We start from the raw sequence: 20,421 nt of genomic DNA, 5'->3' as shown, positions 1-20,421 counted from the left end.
GTTTCAGCTTACTTCAAACCTATGTATGTAGTTTTATGCATATGTACATAATATTGCTCCTACTTTTGAAGAGATTTTAAAGAAAACATTTTAAATATACTGTGTCTACTCTGGTTCTGGAAATGGTATCCTGAAATTAAATCACTCAAAACTGTTAGTATTCATAAAGCTTTCCCAACAAAAAAAATAAGGTATTTAGTACTTTTCCACATTTATGTTTTTATTTTCCATAATACTTACCATGCTGGAGGGCTTTCAGTGGAAACCAAAACAGAATGAATGAGTGGAAGAGACCGTTTAAACAATGAACCCAGAAAACCTAAGGGAAAACAGAAAATCCATGAGAACCATTTGCAATAAACTAGCTCTGTGAACCCTGACCTTTCTTTTTATCTGTGTGTTAGATTCACAAAATGTGTTTCTGTCAGGCCACCACAGTGAAGTAATATAACTGACAGGCACCTTCTGCCTCTTAGCTCTTCATGGGTCATTTCTTTATTTTTATGTTTTGGAAAAAAGTGTGTATTATCTCCTCCTTTTAATTTCAAATTAGGAGGGAAATTAAAATATGTACAAATGGGAATATCATCAGAAGAAATTAAACTAAACCAGACAACTGGAACAAGTGCTACATTTTAAGTAGGGAATTCAAAAGGACTCTAGCTTTCAAAATTTACATTTTGTGTAATAAGAAATTTGGATGGCACAACAATCAAAACCTGAGATCTCCATATACCTACTTACATAGTTCCACATACAAAGGAATTAAAAAAGGACAAATTAAAGTATCTTCCTTAGATATCTCCTTACATACTTGATTCTTGAAGTGCTCAGCTTCATCATATTAAACTTCCTTTAAGGTATTTGCTAAATAATTCAAATTTTACTTTCAACCTTATTTTCTTTTGTAAAATATGCCTTCTGAAAAGAACTGTTTAAGGATAAACAACCTATTGATGCTTTTTGTAGTATATTGTGTAAAGACATAAAAAGACTTAATAAAAAATATGTAACATATTTCCTTCAGGATAGCAATCATGTTTTTTCACTAACAACGCTTTTGACAATCATAGCCTTTATTGTAACTAACTGATGTGTCGTATTATGAGTGTTAAGGTGTTCAGGCAATTGAAATTAAGTTGCCTGCCTCACAACATTTTCCACAATGTCTCGAAGACTTTTGTTGGATTATACAAGTACACTAGGTTGTATGATCCAATTTACACTCCAATACTTTGCACATTTGAACTTGTGCTACTCATTAACCTTTGTCTCTCCTTCTTGCTATGTCATTACCAGAAGTTTTTATTTGACAGAAAGCACAGGTGGGTGCAAGAAAAATTAGTTCTACTTTTCCATTTTCCTGACCAATTCTTATTGTCACACACTAATCCTTTAACCTCTGTCATGACCTCATAACCTTTGATCCCTTTTACCATAACAAACATCTGCATCAACATTCAGGGCAGTAATGTTTCCCAATCTTTAACACCAACTATTCAACTTAAATAGCTGGGAATTTTGTAGCTGGGAAGTTTGTAGACATTTACTTATAACAAGTGTTATATGGGAATAGCTACAGATTTCCAAGGAAGTCAACAATACATCTGTGCAATAATAAAACTTATAATTTAAAAACAATCCAACAAATGTAACTCATGATTTATATTGCATTAAGACTATCACAACACAGAAGTGTTTGTATTAATGGACCATGAAAGATCTTGGATTTGTAAAGCATTCACAGTGACAGAAGAAACACTATTTTCCCCAGTTTCCTTACAATTTTTAGGCTTGTTTTTGTGGCTGACGGGGTGAAGTGAGCAAGGAGAAAAATCTCGTATGCTCCACTGAACTAAGTTCAGATAATTCTATATACATAGGAGTACTCCAGCTTTACAACACAAGTGGCACAGAGCTAAGTATGCTCTATCAGCTCCACTCATCTACTACAGACCATTACATGTAGGAGTTGTTAATTCAATGACAGATCAAAAATATCCCCAAGTTCAACATACAATATTACTTGAAATGTCCCAATTACATTTAGAAAAATCAAATCAGAAGGAACTCGTACAAACACCATGGTATTCATGAAATTGCAGATTGGGGGAAAAGTTTCAGTTAGTTTTCCTTAATAGAGATTACTTATGGATAAATGTGTAGAAATTGTGTATATTATATATATTAGAAGTCCTACATTCTTTTACTGCTTCTTGTGCTAGTCTCTCCAAGGTAAGTGTCACCCATTTTCCACCTAAAGGAGCCTCAGATTTCTTTTGTTCCCCCCTGACAATTCGTAACTGCCTCCACGTATTTTTTCACAAAACTCAAAATAAAACCATAAAATCACAACTCCAAATTGACAAAGAACAGTACCAAGTACCTCCTTCTACAAATCTAATGACAGTTCTTATTGTCCTCTGCAACACTTCTCCATAGACTTCAGTAATCCGTTTCCATATAACAGTACCAATACATACAGCCGAGCAACAGAGGTGTCTAATCACTTCTGCCTATAGAAGACAGCTTTATTACCATTGGGGGGGGGTGGGGAGGGAGTGGAAATCAACACTGAAAAAAACCAACACACTTGCATTTCCGCACTTGTTAAAAATGGATAAACATGATTTGCACCATTTATAGACAAGTAGACAGTTGGAAATAGTAGTAATAAAAATCCCCTCCATTTTTAATTATGACCAGCACAGAACAAAAAGGATAACTACACTGAATTCCTATTAGTTTCTGCTTTAATTATATTGGAATTTTTATCTACCTTAGTATTAAAGTCCAGTGCATTTTGGGAAGTCTTATATAACTCTGGATATTTCAGCATGTTTTCTTTTCGACAGGATCTCTCAAATATTCCAAGAGTTAGTGGAGGCATTGCTGTAAACATCTAGTTGATGGATTAAAAAAAACGAACAAACAAACATATCACAAAACTTTAGAGGTAAAGACTTGCTTAAAGATTGCTTGCTCAAGAAACTTCCATGATTATGGTTGAAAATAACTGAAAACACACAAATCATCTTACCACATTGTAGAGACCTATACACCATCTTTCAAAAAGAATTTGTCCAGAAAAGCCATTGACGAAAGCAAACCAGACCTGAAAAAGAGGAGAACCCAATATTAGTCAAATGTCCTGAGAGGACATTTACTTTTTTTCCTCAGCTTCACAAAAAGGAGCATTCCTCGAACATCTTTGCAACACAGTTGAGGATATTATGCCTTAAGACTATATGAAAAAATACAATAAAACCAAGTTGTGTTTAGAACAGATAATGGGCAATTTAGTCGAATATGTAATTCCATCTAAATATGATGATAAACATTTCAAAGAGGTAGCTATTTTCAAAAGGAATTTCATGTTTATTATGTATTTAAGAGTGATTTAGTTCACTGCATTTGTATTGTACTTAATTCTTAATGAAATAAAAATTATGAGAAATACTGGGGAAAAAAGAAAAATCAAAGGAAACAGAGATTAGAAACAGTCACAATCTTCTAATCATTAGGAAACCTCCTAACTAATAGAGTTCATACAATAAGCTGTAGCCTGGAAACAAAAATTATACCAAGATTCCTTTTTCGTACATGAAACTCATGAAAAGAAGAGGCTTTACCAGAGCACTAAATCAACTATAATTACTTAGTTAACAAGCACTAACTCAACTACAGAGTATTTTAGAGCGGTAGTTGGAAATGTCTTGATTGCGTAAGTTTTATCACTTTTTGCTAAAAAGTTAAATAAATCAAATTTAATTTGAAAGGCGGGATGACATATTTTCTTATGTTTTTCAGTACAGCATGGAGCAGGACTGCTTTTGTTTCTTACTTTGTACTTATATGTTATATACTTTGTTCAATGACACGGTGGAGAAGCAGCAGATCTGCTGAATCTTTATTAACAAGCTACACTGAAACTATATTGTCTATGACAAACATAAGCTATAAGGTGACAGAAGCTAGGATCATCTAAACAACATTCTACTCAATTTAAGACTCATGTTTTTTCAAGTGAGTTTTTAGATGCTGCTTTGAAGGGACTGTGCTCCAGTTCACATTTCATTTGACTGTATTATGGGAAGCATGAATTGCTACAATCAATACCTATGTTTATCAGTATCCCAGGGTGGCCTCCAGGTGACCAGATTCTATCATGTTTTTTATCAACTTGTGGAATGTTTGAGCATGTTTGTGAATACTTTGAGATGGAAAGAACATTGAAATTAGCAACTATGAACACTAAAAATGGGAGTTAAAAATCCAGCTAAAATTTCATTTACTGGTTGTAAATAATTTTTTTTTAGAGGCCAATTATTGGAACAAGGCTGAATACAAAATCGTGAATATTAGATGCTGCAATATATAGAATACGCTGAATTTTCTGAAGTCTTATAATGCTGATTGTCTTTATTTTGATTGGTTTAATAGTAACAAGCACTCTATTTTCTAACTTTTCAGTCTATTAACTGGAAAGCATGGAATTACTTACGCCAGTTAAATGTCATTTTTATAAGCTCTTGTGGATTTTGATTTTTTTGACTTTTGAAACAGGAGTTGTGATGTAACTGTGAAGAATTTAGAAGATGTTTATTAGCAGCAGTTTCTCAGTAGTCAACTACGAGGGAGTGAGATGAGTGCATAATCAGTTCTTCATTACTGAACAATTAATCATCAGCAGCACAAGCTTTGGATGCTTTACAACTAAGCTAAATGTATGAACCTAATCCAGAACCTCACCACCACTGTTGGATACAAGTTGTGCTCCTCAACTGCCTTCTCTCTTTTCAACCTTCTCATTTTACGTAGTTCCTAAATTCTTGTACTCCCAACCCAGGAAGATGGCCAGGAAGACAGCTCTTAAAATAGAGGAGTGAAGAACGAATACCATTATGCGACTGACTCCTTAATTTTCATTGTATTCTTTTAATCAAATACTGGAGCAAATTTCAGAATTCTTAATCTGAAAGGGTTTAGGGTTCTCGAAAAGGACAGTTTAGGCGCATGCACATTTACATGTACACATATGTATTTATATATGTGCACGTCATTGCTAGGAATTTCAGAGTTGAACAAAAGTATAACTCTCTAGAAAGAAAATAAAACCGACCACAAGTAGACATATACTTGACTCTTCATAACCAAGGAGTATATGGAAAGAATATTAACCTTCTGTTGTGATTTATCTAACAGTCAAAATGTTATAAAACTTTAATATAAAAAAGCAAGACCTAAATATATGTACTGAACCTATTCCAGATATTCACTTCTATTAAAGGGAAGTGATGCTAAGCAACACTTGAAAATGTTTTTGAGTGACCATTTTAAAGAAATGCAAGAATTTATTATAAAATTTCCATTTATTATGGAACGTCATATACGTAGTCACTACCAAGCCTCTCAGAAATGCCATGCACCATTTTATCTCAAAAACCTTTCTGTTTTATTTTGTACATAATTTCAGTTAAAATTTTCAAGCTATTTAAACTCTGAAAACTACAGCTTTACTGCAGAATTGTAAAGAAATCCTTTAAGTTATAATAGTAACTTCCTGAAATCTTAAATACTTACTTTCTTCCAAAGAAAGCATGCAAGTTACAGGCATTTCATTTAAGTTTTAGTATAAGAAGGAATTGGAACAAATCTTGCTCAGAACTCTAGATGCAAGCCAAGAAGAAATGAAATTGGGTACCACTCTTGGGTTCTAAAGTTCTTACTGAATCTATCCAAAAAGTGTCTGGGAAGAGAAACCTTTTAATGTGGCTAAAAACAATGCCCTCTGTAGTAGAACACTACTATTTAGTGAAATACCAGATATACTATTTTAAGAGACAGAGCATCTTAAACACCTAAGCAGAAACATGGATTTTCTATAGTTTACAATATAGTATTTGAATGTTCACATTAAAAAAAAAAAAAATCTATGCCTCAAAAATAATTAGCAGAGCTAGGGTAGAGGTGGTAGTGTGGGGGAAACAGCAAGGATAAATACAGCCCTCATCTCAAACTGTAAGAGGGGAAGATATTAAGTCACCCACTTACCCTAACTTCTGAGCCTTGGACCCTACAAGATTACACTCTTAACCATATATGAAAAAACCTCTACAGAGCTTACTACAATATTAATAGTGACAGTGACAAGAAACAGACAGTTTCTCACTTCAGAGTGGGAAATTTATTCATGGACAAGAGTGTTTCACTCTGATTATGATGGATGATGAAGGCAGCTGTACCTGCAAAATAAGTTTTTAGGACATATTGTACATGATACTAATTTAGCAGCAGATTCAGCCACTTCTCTCCTAGAGGGCAGGTCCTACTCTAACAGCTCAATGTACTAATCCAACACCCCTATACAGAAGGACAGGAAACACTCCAAAATACTTCTTAAGCCCAGTTAATGTGAGGGAGAAGTGAAAATTCAGACTATTTTGCAGTTCAATTGCTACAGAATTTCCATTGAAAATGAAAGACTTAGGTTCACAGCCAAGTTTTCAAACCATATAATGCAAAAAAAAAGTGGGCATGAGCACAATTGCTTTCTTCTGTCATGTTTTAAACCGAACTCGGTGTGGTTCACATGCATTGAGTGTGCCATGGCATACCGAACAACAGCACCTCAGCTCTACAGCTTAGAAGCAGTGTGAGCGTACACAGAAACCTGGTTCATGTTTGGGGTTTTGCATGTCTCAGAATGACCACAGGCATCATTCACCTGAGGTGTCAGGCAGAAGAAATCAGGAACAAAATGGTAAACTTCAGCAGCAGAAAGTGTGTAATTCAGCGGTGCAATGAAAAGGGCTCAGGCGGGGGAAAAAAAAAAAAAAGAAATAGATAATAAATGAAAAAGAGGATGTTACAGCTCTAATTACTCAGTATAATTGAACTTAATGTGTTACAAATGGCCATGTTTAAAGATCCGTGACTGAACTTTAAATGTGAACTCCATGCATCTGTTTCTTCTGTTTGTGTCCTACTCTCTTACTCTTTTGTTTGAATCTTCCCCTATGTGAAACATGAATGACCTAAGTAGATCTTAAAAAATTATATTTTTTAAAATTGTAACCCTTTTTTATTTAACATAAAACAGTAAATTTATGTATTTACTAGTTATTATTATCTAGCAGAACAAAGAATAGGAGTAGGAAAATTTCGCCCCTCTGATGTTGAAGAGAGATTTGTGTAACTTCACAAAAGGAGCAGTTTAACAAGAGTATATGGAGTAATGGTAGTGATAAAACCAAAACAAATCCACAAAGGAGTTCCCAATCACTAGATCAATTTCAACGATCATTATAAGGTAAATACAGACCCTCAAAGTATGTCTGAAAGTCTGCATAGGCTTGTCCTATATGAGTGTGAGGCTCGATACAAGTTTAATAATGTACATCAGCAGTCTAATAGAAATTTGAAGTTTTCACTTGCAATTTAGAATGATACTTTCGTAATATAACCTCTAAAGTTACTGGGACTAGTCCCATAGAAAAGATGAGGTCCATGTTTAAATATCTGCTAAGTCAAGACACAGAGTAGAAAAAGTTATTACAGACCAGTTTCAGTTTCTTAGGAGTTTAAAAGTCGATAAACACTAATCAGCGTGCAAGAGTACTACTACAGACCTTTACCATTTTCTGAACCAAGAAACCAATAGCACTTATTGTGCATCACCCCACAAATGCCTACAAAAAAGGCTGTATTTTAGATTAAATGGAATCTATTATATTACTTGATTAGTACTGAGCAGACATTTTAAAACATAGTATGCATCTATTAAGTAAAGGTAGGTATTTTTAGTTATTCTCAGCTAATAAAAGGAAACTTATTTAAAGCAACTTTCCAGACATGCCTTTCATAGTGTTATTTTCTAAACTCCAAGACAGAGGTGTGGCCACAAAAGCTTCACAGACGTTTTTCTGATGTAGCATTTCTGCATATTAAGCAGCAGCTTACAAATACTCATTGAGCTCTCTGCTCCCACGCCTGATCCGTACAAAAAACTGAAAAGAGAGATTCAAGACTGGCAGTTGTCCTTTCTAGAGACATTCAATGATGAATTTCTGCCCATTCACTCACAGTATTGACATGAGCTATTAACATCTGTGAAAGTTTTCCGAGCTGACAAATGTCAGTTATACAGGAATTAAAGCTGAAGTCATCTTGTCTTCCAGAGAAGGTGTGTATGGTAAAATGCTTGTGTGCACAATATATAAAGGGTCGTAACCCATACAAAAATGATCTCTTTGCCCTTCCATCTGCTCAGGAGGCACAGACTACCTCTTCTAGTCTTTTGTATTTTTAGACTATGATCTCTGTATCTTGCATTTAACTTGCTTTCACGAAGAATACCAACGGTGGGATATTTATATCTGATTGAAGTTATAAATTTACAATGTGTTTGCAGGTGACAATAATAGAATGTTAAGAAAAATAAGGTACTATGTTCTAAAGCCTACTTTGTATGTTTTTCTATGAACACGAAGTATACATTAATACTGATTTTTCAAATATTTCAAGAGCTACTGCTAATCAGTTCTTCTGGAAGTCTGATAATTTAATCAGATATTCAGCTTTTGAAATTTAGGCTCTGAAGTCTGCCATCACTTCTAAAGCAAAAAACAATCTTTAGTGGATCTGCTTTTTCTATAGCTTCTTGTTTTTCTAAAGTATATATTCTAAACGTACAAACTTGCTACTACTTAGATTGAAATCTATTTACGTTAATAACAGAGTAAAGAGGAAAAAAAGGAGAATTTAGAAAATGTAAAAATAGGCTAAGAAAAATGCATGCTTTTTGGCTACAATTCTTGTATGTAAACAGATGTTTAAAGCGTTTTCAAATATTGCAAGATCACTTACATAAATATCAAATTTGGAAATATTAACCTAATGTTTACACTAGGTCTAACAGAAATAAGGCATTTTCTTTAAATAAAAGCAAGATACATACTCTACAAGTTTAAGGTGTTAATTTCGAAATGCATTAAAAAAACTAAGAAAGTTTTAAGAATAATTTTTAACCCCATTAATGTAAAAATACACAAGACTTATTTTGTGATCAAGCTTTGCAGCAACTTCTTTCCCGTATTTTTAACCCAAAGTATAACTGTGAATATAAAGTTTGAATCAATTATAAACATATTTACTAGATATATATTTGGTTATAAGAAAGCAAGCAGGTGTTGAAAGAAAGAGAGGAACCATAAATGAAGAGGAGGGAGAAAAAAAATTAAAAATCCCTTTAAAAATATGTTCAAAATTTTAAGGTTGCCATGTGGTCATGATTATAACGAAAACTATAGCTATACATGCTGTGTTAACCATACCTACCAATAAGCACACATTTATTACAATATGGTCCTCTCATACTACTGAATTTTTCACAGGACTCCAGACTCCCTAAAATCCTAGGTGAGAAAATTAGGTCAGCTACTTTCAGGAAAGTACCCCTGTTCATGAAGTAGAGCCTAAGGAGGCATGATTACCCCATTGATGGGTGACAGGTATGCCATAGTGCAACTAAACATATATGTAAAAACCCTAAATACTGTTCAGAACAGCAACAACTCTGCAGTTCAAGAGTGACCTGCAAAAGGGCTTCAGATCGCAAACCGGACAGTTACTGACACCAGCTCAAAGAGCTTAAGCACATACCTCTCTTGGGAAATCTAAAGCTACTTGTAACTGTATTCCTAAAATACTGTAATGATATCATAGATATATAATTTTAATAACCTAGCAGTAGTACATTCAGTATATTTAGTACATATTTTTAAGATAATTTGGTCTTTAAGAAAAATCACTCTAATGTTAATCAGTTTATTAAAAAGCAAAATTCAGTTAGTGCTTATTGACAGTTTAAATGCTTCTTCAAATCATATCTAATAATCAAAAGCTCAAAAAAGAAAATTTTCACTTTCAAGAAGTAACAAGTACTGTACTGTAAAATTACCTCGATAATATAAAGAACTATATTCTTGTAGAAACAATACAAGATGCATTTAGCTACTCTGTTATAATTCCAGGCTCCGTGAACCAACAACAAGTTCTTCAAATACTTGAACTGCAAAAAAATGAACAAACATATAATCAGAACATGCATACATCAATATTAATCTGATATTAAACTACTTATTGTAGTATTTTACAGTTTAATGACTTACCTGAGCAATTGAGTAGTCTGAAGAATTAGCAGCCTGCAGACCTTCATTCCCACTAATACCAACACCAACATGTGCTGTTTGTATCATACTAACATCATTTGCTCCATCACCAATCGCTAGAGTTACGACCTTAACTTGTTTTTTAACCATTTCTACAACTTCAGATTTTTGAAGCGGTGATACCCTAAGAGGCAGCAGAAAGAAAAAGGTTTAAATATGGGACTTTCAAATGAATGTACTTTCAAAATATACTTTACATTCTGTGAAAAGGTAGTAAAATCAGGCAAACTAACATCCTGCTCAGTGACATGAATTTACTATTGCTCTTTAGGCTACATGCTAAAAATCACATTCACAGTGAAATTCATAGCGACCTTTGATTTGTTAACAGGACTGGAGACGCATAGATCAAACAGCAATGGGCCCCTAAAACAGAGTAATGGAAGAAACCCCAAACACTGCCACTGCCACTATTAACTTGCAACAATTGCAGGCTTTGGCATATTTTGTTGTTATGTTTTCTATTTTCCTCTGTTTGAACATGTATTTTGTAAACAAACAACAAGATATGTAAGACACAGATGTCAAAGCAAAGAGGTCAAAGTGGACCACCACTATCTTAACATAACCTAGACTGCTAAATTAGAGGAAGCAACTTTGAACATTGACTCTTGATCCTTCACTTGTTTAACTGCTGGTAACTTCTCCCTTGTTCTTTTCAGGGCCACTCCAATTATCTGTCATTAAGAAAATGTCTGTCCACAGTTGAGGGGACAAATTATTCCGGGGATGACTCAGAAGCTCTATTGATGAAACTGTATCAGTTTTACCTCCACCTACCACTGTGTGTGTCACACATGTACCTTCCATTTCATGTTGTAAAGTTCTAGTGAAATTCAGCTCTTGTGGTATTTGAGATACAATAACTGAAAATAATATACAAAAATTATGTGCTAGGACTGACGTGTTTCACAGGGTGGTGAAGGGAAGCAGCAAACTCTAGGCAGTGTGGCAATCCACTCTTGCGATTCCTGGCACTAGAGGCAAGGATCAGGCCCCGTCCCTCTCCTTTCGTGGTAGAAACAGAAACAACAAGGAAACACATTTTTTTGCATTTCCTATCTCCACTGTTCGCTGCTTCATACAGAGAAAGCACTCAAAAGCTCAGTAACAAGGAAAAATGTTACCACCAGACACCAAAAATTCAGCTGTATTATGGCAGTTATGTGTTCCTGAAGATCATCACAAACAATACTAACAGCAATGCAAAAAACCCCAAAGAACTGAGAGCTGAGGCTGGTGACTGATTTCATTGTGTTCAATGAAAAAAGTGAATGCAGCAGAAAAAGTTCAGAAAAAACCCCCAGATCTCAGACATCACACTACTATTATTCATTTCCTGTTACCCATTTCTTCTATTAACAAATCCAAAGCCCAGTAATTCTGGCAAAAGCTGAAACAGTTTTTGAGGAATTTTCATGAATACGTCATTTAGAAATGCCAGTTTCACCAAACCAACATTAATCTCCTATGAAAGGAAGGCACTTTCCCACTAAAATAAAGACTATGTAAGTTTTCAGCCATCTAAGGTCAATTGGGACTATTCTGAAACGCAGCTTAAAACTGTAGGAGGAAACCAAGGTTTTATAGACATGGCTTTTACATCCTGAAACATACATTTATTCATATAACATACATGAAGAATTAAGTTCTGTCTAAAATAGTAAATTACAGTAACAAACACAATTCTTACTGGTTAAAACTTATCTAACATTTCTGAAACTCAGAATACTTAAGAGATGAAAAAAGATACCAAACTATTCCTGGTGGACGAAGTCAACTTACCAAGCATATTAGAGCTGTTTTAAAACATCAAATTTTGAACAGAAATTATTAGAAAAAGTAATTGAGACATTATGATCTGTGTTCCTGCATATTATTTCCTACTCGAGATATGCAACTTGTGAAATTGAAGCACACTGTCTCTTCTATAAATTCCTTAATATTACATTTAAAGTGTATTTGTTTTATTATTTGTTTCAACTACAAGCTCCCTTGTCTTCTGTAGAATGAGATCTTATGCATGCTTGAGGTCACACTCATCATGATCACATAACTTCACTCTACACCACACTTTCAGTGACATCAGTTTATTACTTCAGTCTGTATCACTGAGGTACTCATTTTACTACAGAATAGACTTATTCTTGATCCGATTTCAATGCCACAGAAGAAATAATGAAGGAATTATATGAGCTCCACCATAGATCATTTATAAAAGAAAAAAGAAAGTATTTTCCATTTTTCATCTGGCAAATGTCACTGTATTTTCCTTTTGTCTACTGTATAAAGTTCTAGGAAGAAAAAAAAATAGTCTTTCAACAAACAGACTAAGCCTCTACATCAGATAGGTTACTGGGTTCCCAGCACAGGGGTTAATGCTCTTTTCTAGACCACGGGGCTTAACACTGAGACAGTGTTGTTAATGGAAACTGGGTACACCATGTCTACACTCATGTTTGCTCACATACAATATTTTAATTCCCACTGGGTTCAGTAACATCTTTGTAGCTCTCCTGGTTCTCCTCTCTATATGCCAAAGGACACGTTCTCACAGTTCACCTGTGGGTGATGCCTCATCACCTGAAAAAAAACCCAATGTCTATTCTGTGCCAATTCAGTAAAATTTCTTAAGCTTTAAGTACAATACATCAGAGAAAGGTTGCATAAAATTTAACAGCATAATTTTGCAATAGGAAAAAAATAAAGGAGTGAAAAATAATATAGCCTTTGGATTGAAGGTAGCTATCTAGTCTACTTTATTCAGCAGCCTGTGCAACACACGCTGTCAGACGTCTGAGAAAGGTACTTTGGATGTGTACAGCCTTGTGGTGAACTTGGGACAAAAGCTTCTGGGCAGTAGCCCTTTAGAAGAATTCTATGGTCCAAGTATATAAAAAAGCATTTCTATGACCTTTTGTTACATGTTTTATTTGAACTCTGCTGATGTATCTTGTATCAAGACTCACTACTGCCAGCTTCTACAGAAGATTCCTGACCCAAGAACTTTTTCATCTTTTTTTTACTTTCCCTTTTAGACAACGTTATAAAGGCAGTTGGAAGATGGTACTTATTGCCTGGTGTATCAAATTCATAGTGAAACCAATATAAAAACCAATATAAAATTTTTTGTTCATTTTGTTCACTCTTAGCTGTACATTTTTATGACAGAATAACCCATCTAATATTCTTCTTGCATGTATTACTCTGAAGCCAATATAAAGTTGGAATTCAGATTCATGAAAGTCTTTAAGCCAAACATCTGCTTGGAATTAATAACATACACAGATTTTTGAAGTGAAATGACTACGGAATATTTGTAAGCTTCATCTGTGTTATGGCTAGTCTTCTTGTAAGAACCCATAGGTAATAAATGCTTCTGAACAAGTGAATACAGTCTGAAAATTTCAAATAAAGTGATGTAATTTGTACTTCTAAAACCAAGGACTGCTCAAAATGTTTACTGCCTTTATATGGACAGAAAAGAGACCTACATTCTCATTTAGTCAGAACAATATAAGTGATTTACATTAATTAAACATTTTAAAATTATTTTCAGCTCACAAACAAGGAAATTATTTTTCTTTACTAATGATGGAGCACTAACAGATTTTTTTGTCAGATTTTTGACTTCTGAGAAGCATGTGATATTAAAAAAACACATACTAAAGCAGTCACTGCTACAAGCAAATATTTTAGTTTTAAACCTGCAGCCAATTTTTAAACAACCACAAAATATGTCAGAACATATACCTAGACATGTATTGAAACCAGCTGACCTAAGTATCTTATGGAAATGTAGAAATGTCAGAGAGAACACTACCAGAACAGAAACTTCCACTTTGCACTTTCTGTTGTTTCATCACAAAAATGTTACCAATAAAAGTCTGTACGTGCAGAATAAAAGCTGTATGTACAGAACATCCTTCAATGGATCTGTAGTCCAACACAAACAGCATTATTGCCTCTTCAAAAAGCATAAAATGTATTTTCACGTCAAGGAAAGTGAATAAACAGTTTTGAAAGAGCAGTTTTACATGCATCTCCTGCTTGTTACTTACTATACTGTGCAAAATTGGAACTAGTAGAACAAGCACAAAGCTCCAACTTGCTTGTCAGAAAGATCACTGCCTTTAGCAAAATGTTTACACACAGTATAAACTGTGTATTAGTGTAAGATCTTGGTTTAAAAGACAGTAAGACTTTGTTTGAAATTCAGAATATTTCATGCTGGAGTATGGCTACAAAGCTAAACCGTTAAAAAAAAAAATCACTTGGTGGCATAATATATCACTTGACCGAAAGGATGGAAAGACTACAGACCAGGTGTTTATTTGGGTACCATAACTTCATTTGCTTTTCCCTGTCCTTTTGCAAGGCACAAAACTAGCTCCATTTTGAACACTGATTTTTCAGATTAATCTGCTTTATTTTAACAGAACATTATTCAGCTCTCTATCTGAACATGAGAACCTTCCATTTATTTCTTACTAATCAAAACCATAGAGTCTATTCAGGTGTATTTACAACAGTTTTCACATTTGTACACACCATGTCTTTACCTTCAGGTAGATAATAAGATAGGCAATAATGAGGTAGTAGGTAGTAAGCTTACATAATTTATTGAAAGAAGATTTGAATTTGGTAAGAAGTGATGTGGAATTCTAAGAATTATTTTGTTCTTGTGCAAAATCCAGGCTGACGTAATTTTTCATAGATTTTTTTCCAAAGCAATTAAAGTCAGACATAGCACCCTATTTAAAAACGGAATTAGATGTAACTTGAATACACAGACAACCCTAAATTTTCAGTACTACATTAACTGAGAGAACTTGAATTTGTGATACTTGTATACTGAGAGACAGCAAGCTATAGGGACTCTAGAAAAGCTGGAATACCTTGTTTCTGAGTTAACTTTTCTTGTTTTAATATAGGAAACAGCTTTTTCTATGCTACTACGAAGGTCAAAATAGTGAGAAAATACTCTGAGAACATGAACTGGCTATCCTTGTTAACAGTTACCTCAGACACTGATGAAAATAAGAGCAATTTCCAGAGTTGTGGAATGTTTGATTGCATTTCCAATACAGATATCCTACCTGTGTTGCCAATGACCTCATAAAGAAAAGTCCTTGCATCTGCTTTTTGACAGACTAATCACTTGGCCTAAGTCAAGTTCTTTAAACATCAACAGGAGCAGTTCTTGTTTATCTAGCTACCAAGTACCCAATGTTGCTTTTCGTTCAATCATTCAAATGTAGAAAAGGCGATGTACTGCTCAGGAGGTGCTTGCAGTTTTTGTGTTTAAAGCCATAAAAATGCAAGAAGGCCCAAAGACATCTAAGTTATCACTTATATAGTCCTACTTATTCCTTCCTTAATATAGATTTGGAAACATTAAAAGTTAAACCAAACTGCTTTCATAGTGTGTCCATTTAAAGAATGTAGATACTTAATTTTCTTTAATCTGGAAAAAGTTATCTTGTTATGGTGAGCTTACAGCTCTAACAGCTGATGTTTCCAGGAAAGGATTAAATATCTGATTATATAAGAGAACCCTAAACCAATCAGGAGCAATAATAATAATAATAATAGTAATAATAATAATAATAATAATAATAATATTACTAGGTATTTTAACCAGCTTCATGAAATAAAAATCACCCAGAGTAGCACCTTTAACATTTTTGTGTGCTTCCTTCACAATGTAATTCATGGCTTACAAAAAAATCTTGCCTGCGGAGGAAGCTCTACAAAAGAATCAAGATGTGCTAAAACCTGCAGTTAACTGTAGTATCAATTTTAGGTTAAGATCAGTGTCTCAAACTTGCTAAGACTATCCTTGATGGATAACAAATTATTTTTCTAGGTATATGTAACCTGAATGACTTTGTTTGACAGGTATACTCTGTAGCAGACTGCACTGCAGAAATATTTTGTTTGAATGACCATATTTCATAAGTTTAGCTACTAGAGTGGAGTGGTGTTATTTTTTTTTTAATTTTATTTTTTAATCTATTTCATGGTCAGATGACATGGATATGTGTATTTTCTCTGAAAGAAATGTATTAATTTTTATATGTCAATAAAAATACCGTAGAGCAAGAATAACATAAACCTTACCTGCAACAAATAACAGCTTTACAAGACAAAGCCAAATCCAGGAAATATTGTCTCACTCCAAACGTCAAAGCATACTTCAGAGATTTACCATCAATGATGAGAGCAAAATCATTTTCCTTCCTTAAAGCATCACCAAGAGTACTGCAATGATGGCTAAGCGTCTCTCTCGTTCCCTGTTGTACAAAAAAATTGTGTTCATTATTTTTAACTTCTGCTATTCTTAAATCCAAATTGTTTTTCAGTGTGATGAGAAATACTGGCATTTCCTTTTCTGAGGAAATTACCTTTTAATTATGCTATCAAATAGACAGTATCAGTTTGCAGGATTGCTCTCACGCTGCCAAAAAAAAGATGTATAAGTTGTGGTGGAACTTTTAATGCTCAGTTGAATAAATGTTTGCTAAAATATATTATTAAGTAAGTTTTCTATATACCTATGCAAAAGAAAATTTATATATATATACACATATACATATATGTACGGATACCAGAGAAACAATTTCTGTTCACTATTCTATAAAATAGCCCTAAATGTTTAGAAAAATTAAAAGAAATGTCAAAGATAATTCATAAGTACAAGCATTATAATCGACAATCCTAACCTTAATATTAAATTTATATTTCAAGAGAAGCCCACATTAACTACATGTTATGTAAGTGTTCATATTTTGTATTTTTCAGTTACTACAAACATTTTGAATCACATCTACACAAGTCACTATTCTGTGATCCAGTACTGAGAACTTCAGATTATATGCAGCAGACGATACATTCATATGTATTTCTGCAGCAGGACCCATAGCCTGCTGTGGGGAAGTCACAAATATCTAGCTAGGTATAGTAGAGCTCTATCACAGTGTGTCACAAAAAAGAAAAAAAACCTGCTTGTTGTATTTCTTTCTTTTTGAGCGGCCTTCATAGACCTACAACATGCTCTTCTTTTATTTCCTCCTTCACAGCCCAGAAGTAAGAAGGGTTTTAGAGGAGAAAGGAAGAAGAAAACAAAGCTTTTGCTTATAAAACACTGAATTTGGAAAACAGTAACATCCCGTGACAACCATGTTCCCATTTTTTTCTACAACTTTAACAACCAAATAATTGTGCTACTTCGGCGATGTCAGGTGTATGTAAATAAAATTTGGTATGACTACCTAAAAATAAAACATCAAGAAGTAGTTACAAATCTCAAACCCTCTCAAAGACACTGCTTTGCCTTTCCCAGCTGTGCCCAGTTCCACACACAGTTGTCCATGGTTTCTGCCTGCTTTGATTCTGCTGGCCTTCTCAATATTCACTGGTTAGAAAGTCCTTAGAATGACAATAACTTTTGTATCTATTTTCTAGAGTGTCTTTTCTGATTAAGAAATATTGCAACGTAAAGGGAGTGTCGATTTTTTCATCTCTGTGGACCATTTAGCTTCTGAGCAAATTTAAGCAATACAAGAGCCTGGAACTTCATATTCCTCTCATCTATTGTTTCTTCTCATACCTGCAGTGTAAACTCTCCTGTTTAAATTTACCTTATTTTTTTATCATAAACAGACATGCCATCAGGTAGCTCCAGGCATGCTACATATTGAAACAAACAAAAAAACACCCCAAGACAATACAAAACACACCAACTGTAAAACTGTCATATTTAAAATTCCTTTGTGGGCTTACATGCAGTTCTATGCTGAAATCCAGTGCTTTAAATTAAAAGCCATATCAAAACATCCCCTATTTGCTTCCACACCATTTCCATTAAATATTTCTCAGTGAAACTGAATGGTAATCAAGCTATTTTCTATTATTATTACAGTTCATAATTAAAAGACTATTATTTTGGTCTGTGCTTAATGGTACTATACTGAAATTTAGCAGTCCATTAAGTTAATATGAAGGTAAAATAAAACTCAGTGTTCTTTTATACAATTTTAAGAACTTACTAACAAAAATTGCATCCACCCTTGCAGCTGCACTGACTCAAGGTTCTGCAATCACAGCAGCCCACTCCTCCCTCCATTTCCTGAGACTTGCTCTGCTCCTCCATTAGAATGAATTTCAAAGTCATTTTTGACTTAACCAGTCGCACTATAAATGGAGACTGACATCTCATTCCAACCACATCAGCAAGCAAAAGGTAAGACACGAGGTATACATTAATCAAACAGTGAAACATGCACCATCAAGCAAGGCAGAAAACTTTTAGTGGAGTCTCTTGTTAAAATATTGGCATAGAGCTAAGTTATTATTATTTTTAGAACTGCCTCTTGCCCTCGAACTATCCTATTACTGCATTTATCTGCTCTCAAAAACCATGATTTACATTATCACCACAGACAGATTGGCAAGCAACCAGTTTGCATATGCAATTTCAGCTGCCATACAATATCTGCATCCCCATGTACGCTGAACGTACACTGTGCACGCAGGGAAAGGATCTCTCAGTCTCTACAGAATCTAGACACTTCAGTATGAAATAGGGAGTGCGGTGCAGCTATCATATCAGATACAATCTTTTATTCTTAAACAATATTTACATACATTTATTTTTAAAATATATCACTTAATATATATTTATTCAACTTTTTAGTCATCACACTAGAAGTGATTAATGTGCAATGCTTGTTTACTGAGTTTTTCTTGTAGTGAAATAAAACTACCTCACTTTATTTCGTTACATAAGAAGAAGTATACAAAGTAGTCCGTCTTTCACACTTCAAATCTATTAAGTATTGCAGTAGTTTTGAAAAACAGCCGTCTGTGTAAATAACCTAAATACAGGACAGAAATTCTCACTTGCATTGGTTAATTTTTACTCAGAGATTGTTTGAAGAGTGAAGAACTCAAAAGCAAAGTTAAGGGCTTGAACAAGGATCATAATGTTTCTAAAGTTACCCAATGAACTAAACTAAGAAAAAAAAAAATTGCCTTTTTTCATGAATATGACAGGCTACTTGTGTCAAAATTTGCTTTCTATATCAACAGACTCTGGTTCCAGATGTTAATCAACAGCTTCTGCTTGTTCTATGTTTGGGAATTTATTTTAACTTTTATGCACAAAAATATGCTGCTTAAAACAATTTCTATTTGAAATATAGTCACAACGATTAAATTCATACTAATGTTGAAAATGTGTTATTCTAAATGGATCAAAACATTTTTAAAAGTACTTATTTTAAAAAAAAGTAGTATTTTAATTTCAGTTGCTGCATACTCTTACATGCTACCACTGAATCCTTCAGTTAAGGCACTCCCCCTCAGTTGCCAATTCTCGTAGTTTCTTTTAACTTTTCTGTCCCATTCTCTCTCTCTCTCTCAAGCAACCTGACCACAATACAGAGTAAGGTAAAGTTCATTTCAGGGTTTTCTCCTGAGGTCTTCTGGACAGTGAGTTTTCCCACCGAGGAAATTCTTCCAGTTCTAAGTTCATTTAAGGCTCCCTTAGAGGGTAGCAACAGAAGTTATTTTTTTCCCCTGATGGGATTTTTCACTTAATATTGCATTCCTGCATTATCTAAAGAATCTCTTCTCTACAAAGCGCTGTACACTTGCAAGTCGGCAGTTTTAACTCATACTTCAACAGCTGACTACAATTTTGGCTGTTTAATCACACAATAGCAATTAATTTTTGGCAGATACAAAGTATTCTGTAAGAAACAGCATTAGAAAGGCATTTAGGATTAGTTTATTTGGGCCCTGCTAGGTGCTACTAGGAGCATTTGAAGCTCCTGACTTTGCGCCTACACAGATGGAGTCATTTCATGACATCGCATTTGTTTGCTCATCATTCTGAGGTTCATTTGTGTAGTAGCTACTCCGTGGTTTTGGAAGCTGTAGACTAAGTTTCTAGTCATTCAGTAACATTTTGTCACAAACATCATATGGACTTCCGAGTATGCAATACTAAAATTAACTGAGAAGATTCTAAAAACAAACAAAAAAGCACCTCCCCAAACAAACAGAAAGAAAAAAACTCCACCCCAAAGTGGTTTTAGCAGAATTTTCTGTGTTTGTTCAGACAAATAGATGTTCCAAGTTATTTTTCAGGCCACCTCCACCACGACATCTGGATATTTTAAGC

The 20,421-nt window shown here is 34.1% G+C and overlaps 1 protein-coding gene across 4 annotated transcripts in view; it reads right to left on the bottom strand.

The window, feature by feature from the left end:
- Positions 1-20,421, bottom strand: part of ATP8A1 (ATPase phospholipid transporting 8A1) — a 109,819-nt gene that overhangs the window by 31,498 nt on the left and 57,900 nt on the right. For 3 of the 4 annotated variants that reach the window (XM_065633709.1, XM_065633706.1, XM_065633707.1), the window contains 6 exons: positions 16,356-16,528; positions 10,173-10,356; positions 9,962-10,072; positions 3,041-3,115; positions 2,780-2,902; positions 241-319 (listed from right to left, as the gene is read on the bottom strand). In XM_065633709.1, coding sequence (XP_065489781.1) covers positions 241-319; positions 2,780-2,902; positions 3,041-3,115; positions 9,962-10,072; positions 10,173-10,356; positions 16,356-16,528 — 745 coding nt within the window. The remainder of the gene's footprint in view (positions 1-240; positions 320-2,779; positions 2,903-3,040; positions 3,116-9,961; positions 10,073-10,172; positions 10,357-16,355; positions 16,529-20,421) is intronic. The other variant, XM_065633708.1, reaches the window with a different exon arrangement.

This window comes from Caloenas nicobarica, chromosome 4 (genome assembly GCF_036013445.1).
Source record: "Caloenas nicobarica isolate bCalNic1 chromosome 4, bCalNic1.hap1, whole genome shotgun sequence".
NCBI lineage: Eukaryota > Metazoa > Chordata > Aves > Columbiformes > Columbidae > Caloenas > Caloenas nicobarica.
The sequence above is the reverse complement of the archived record's forward strand: the minus strand, read 5'-3'. Positions and strand labels throughout refer to the sequence as shown.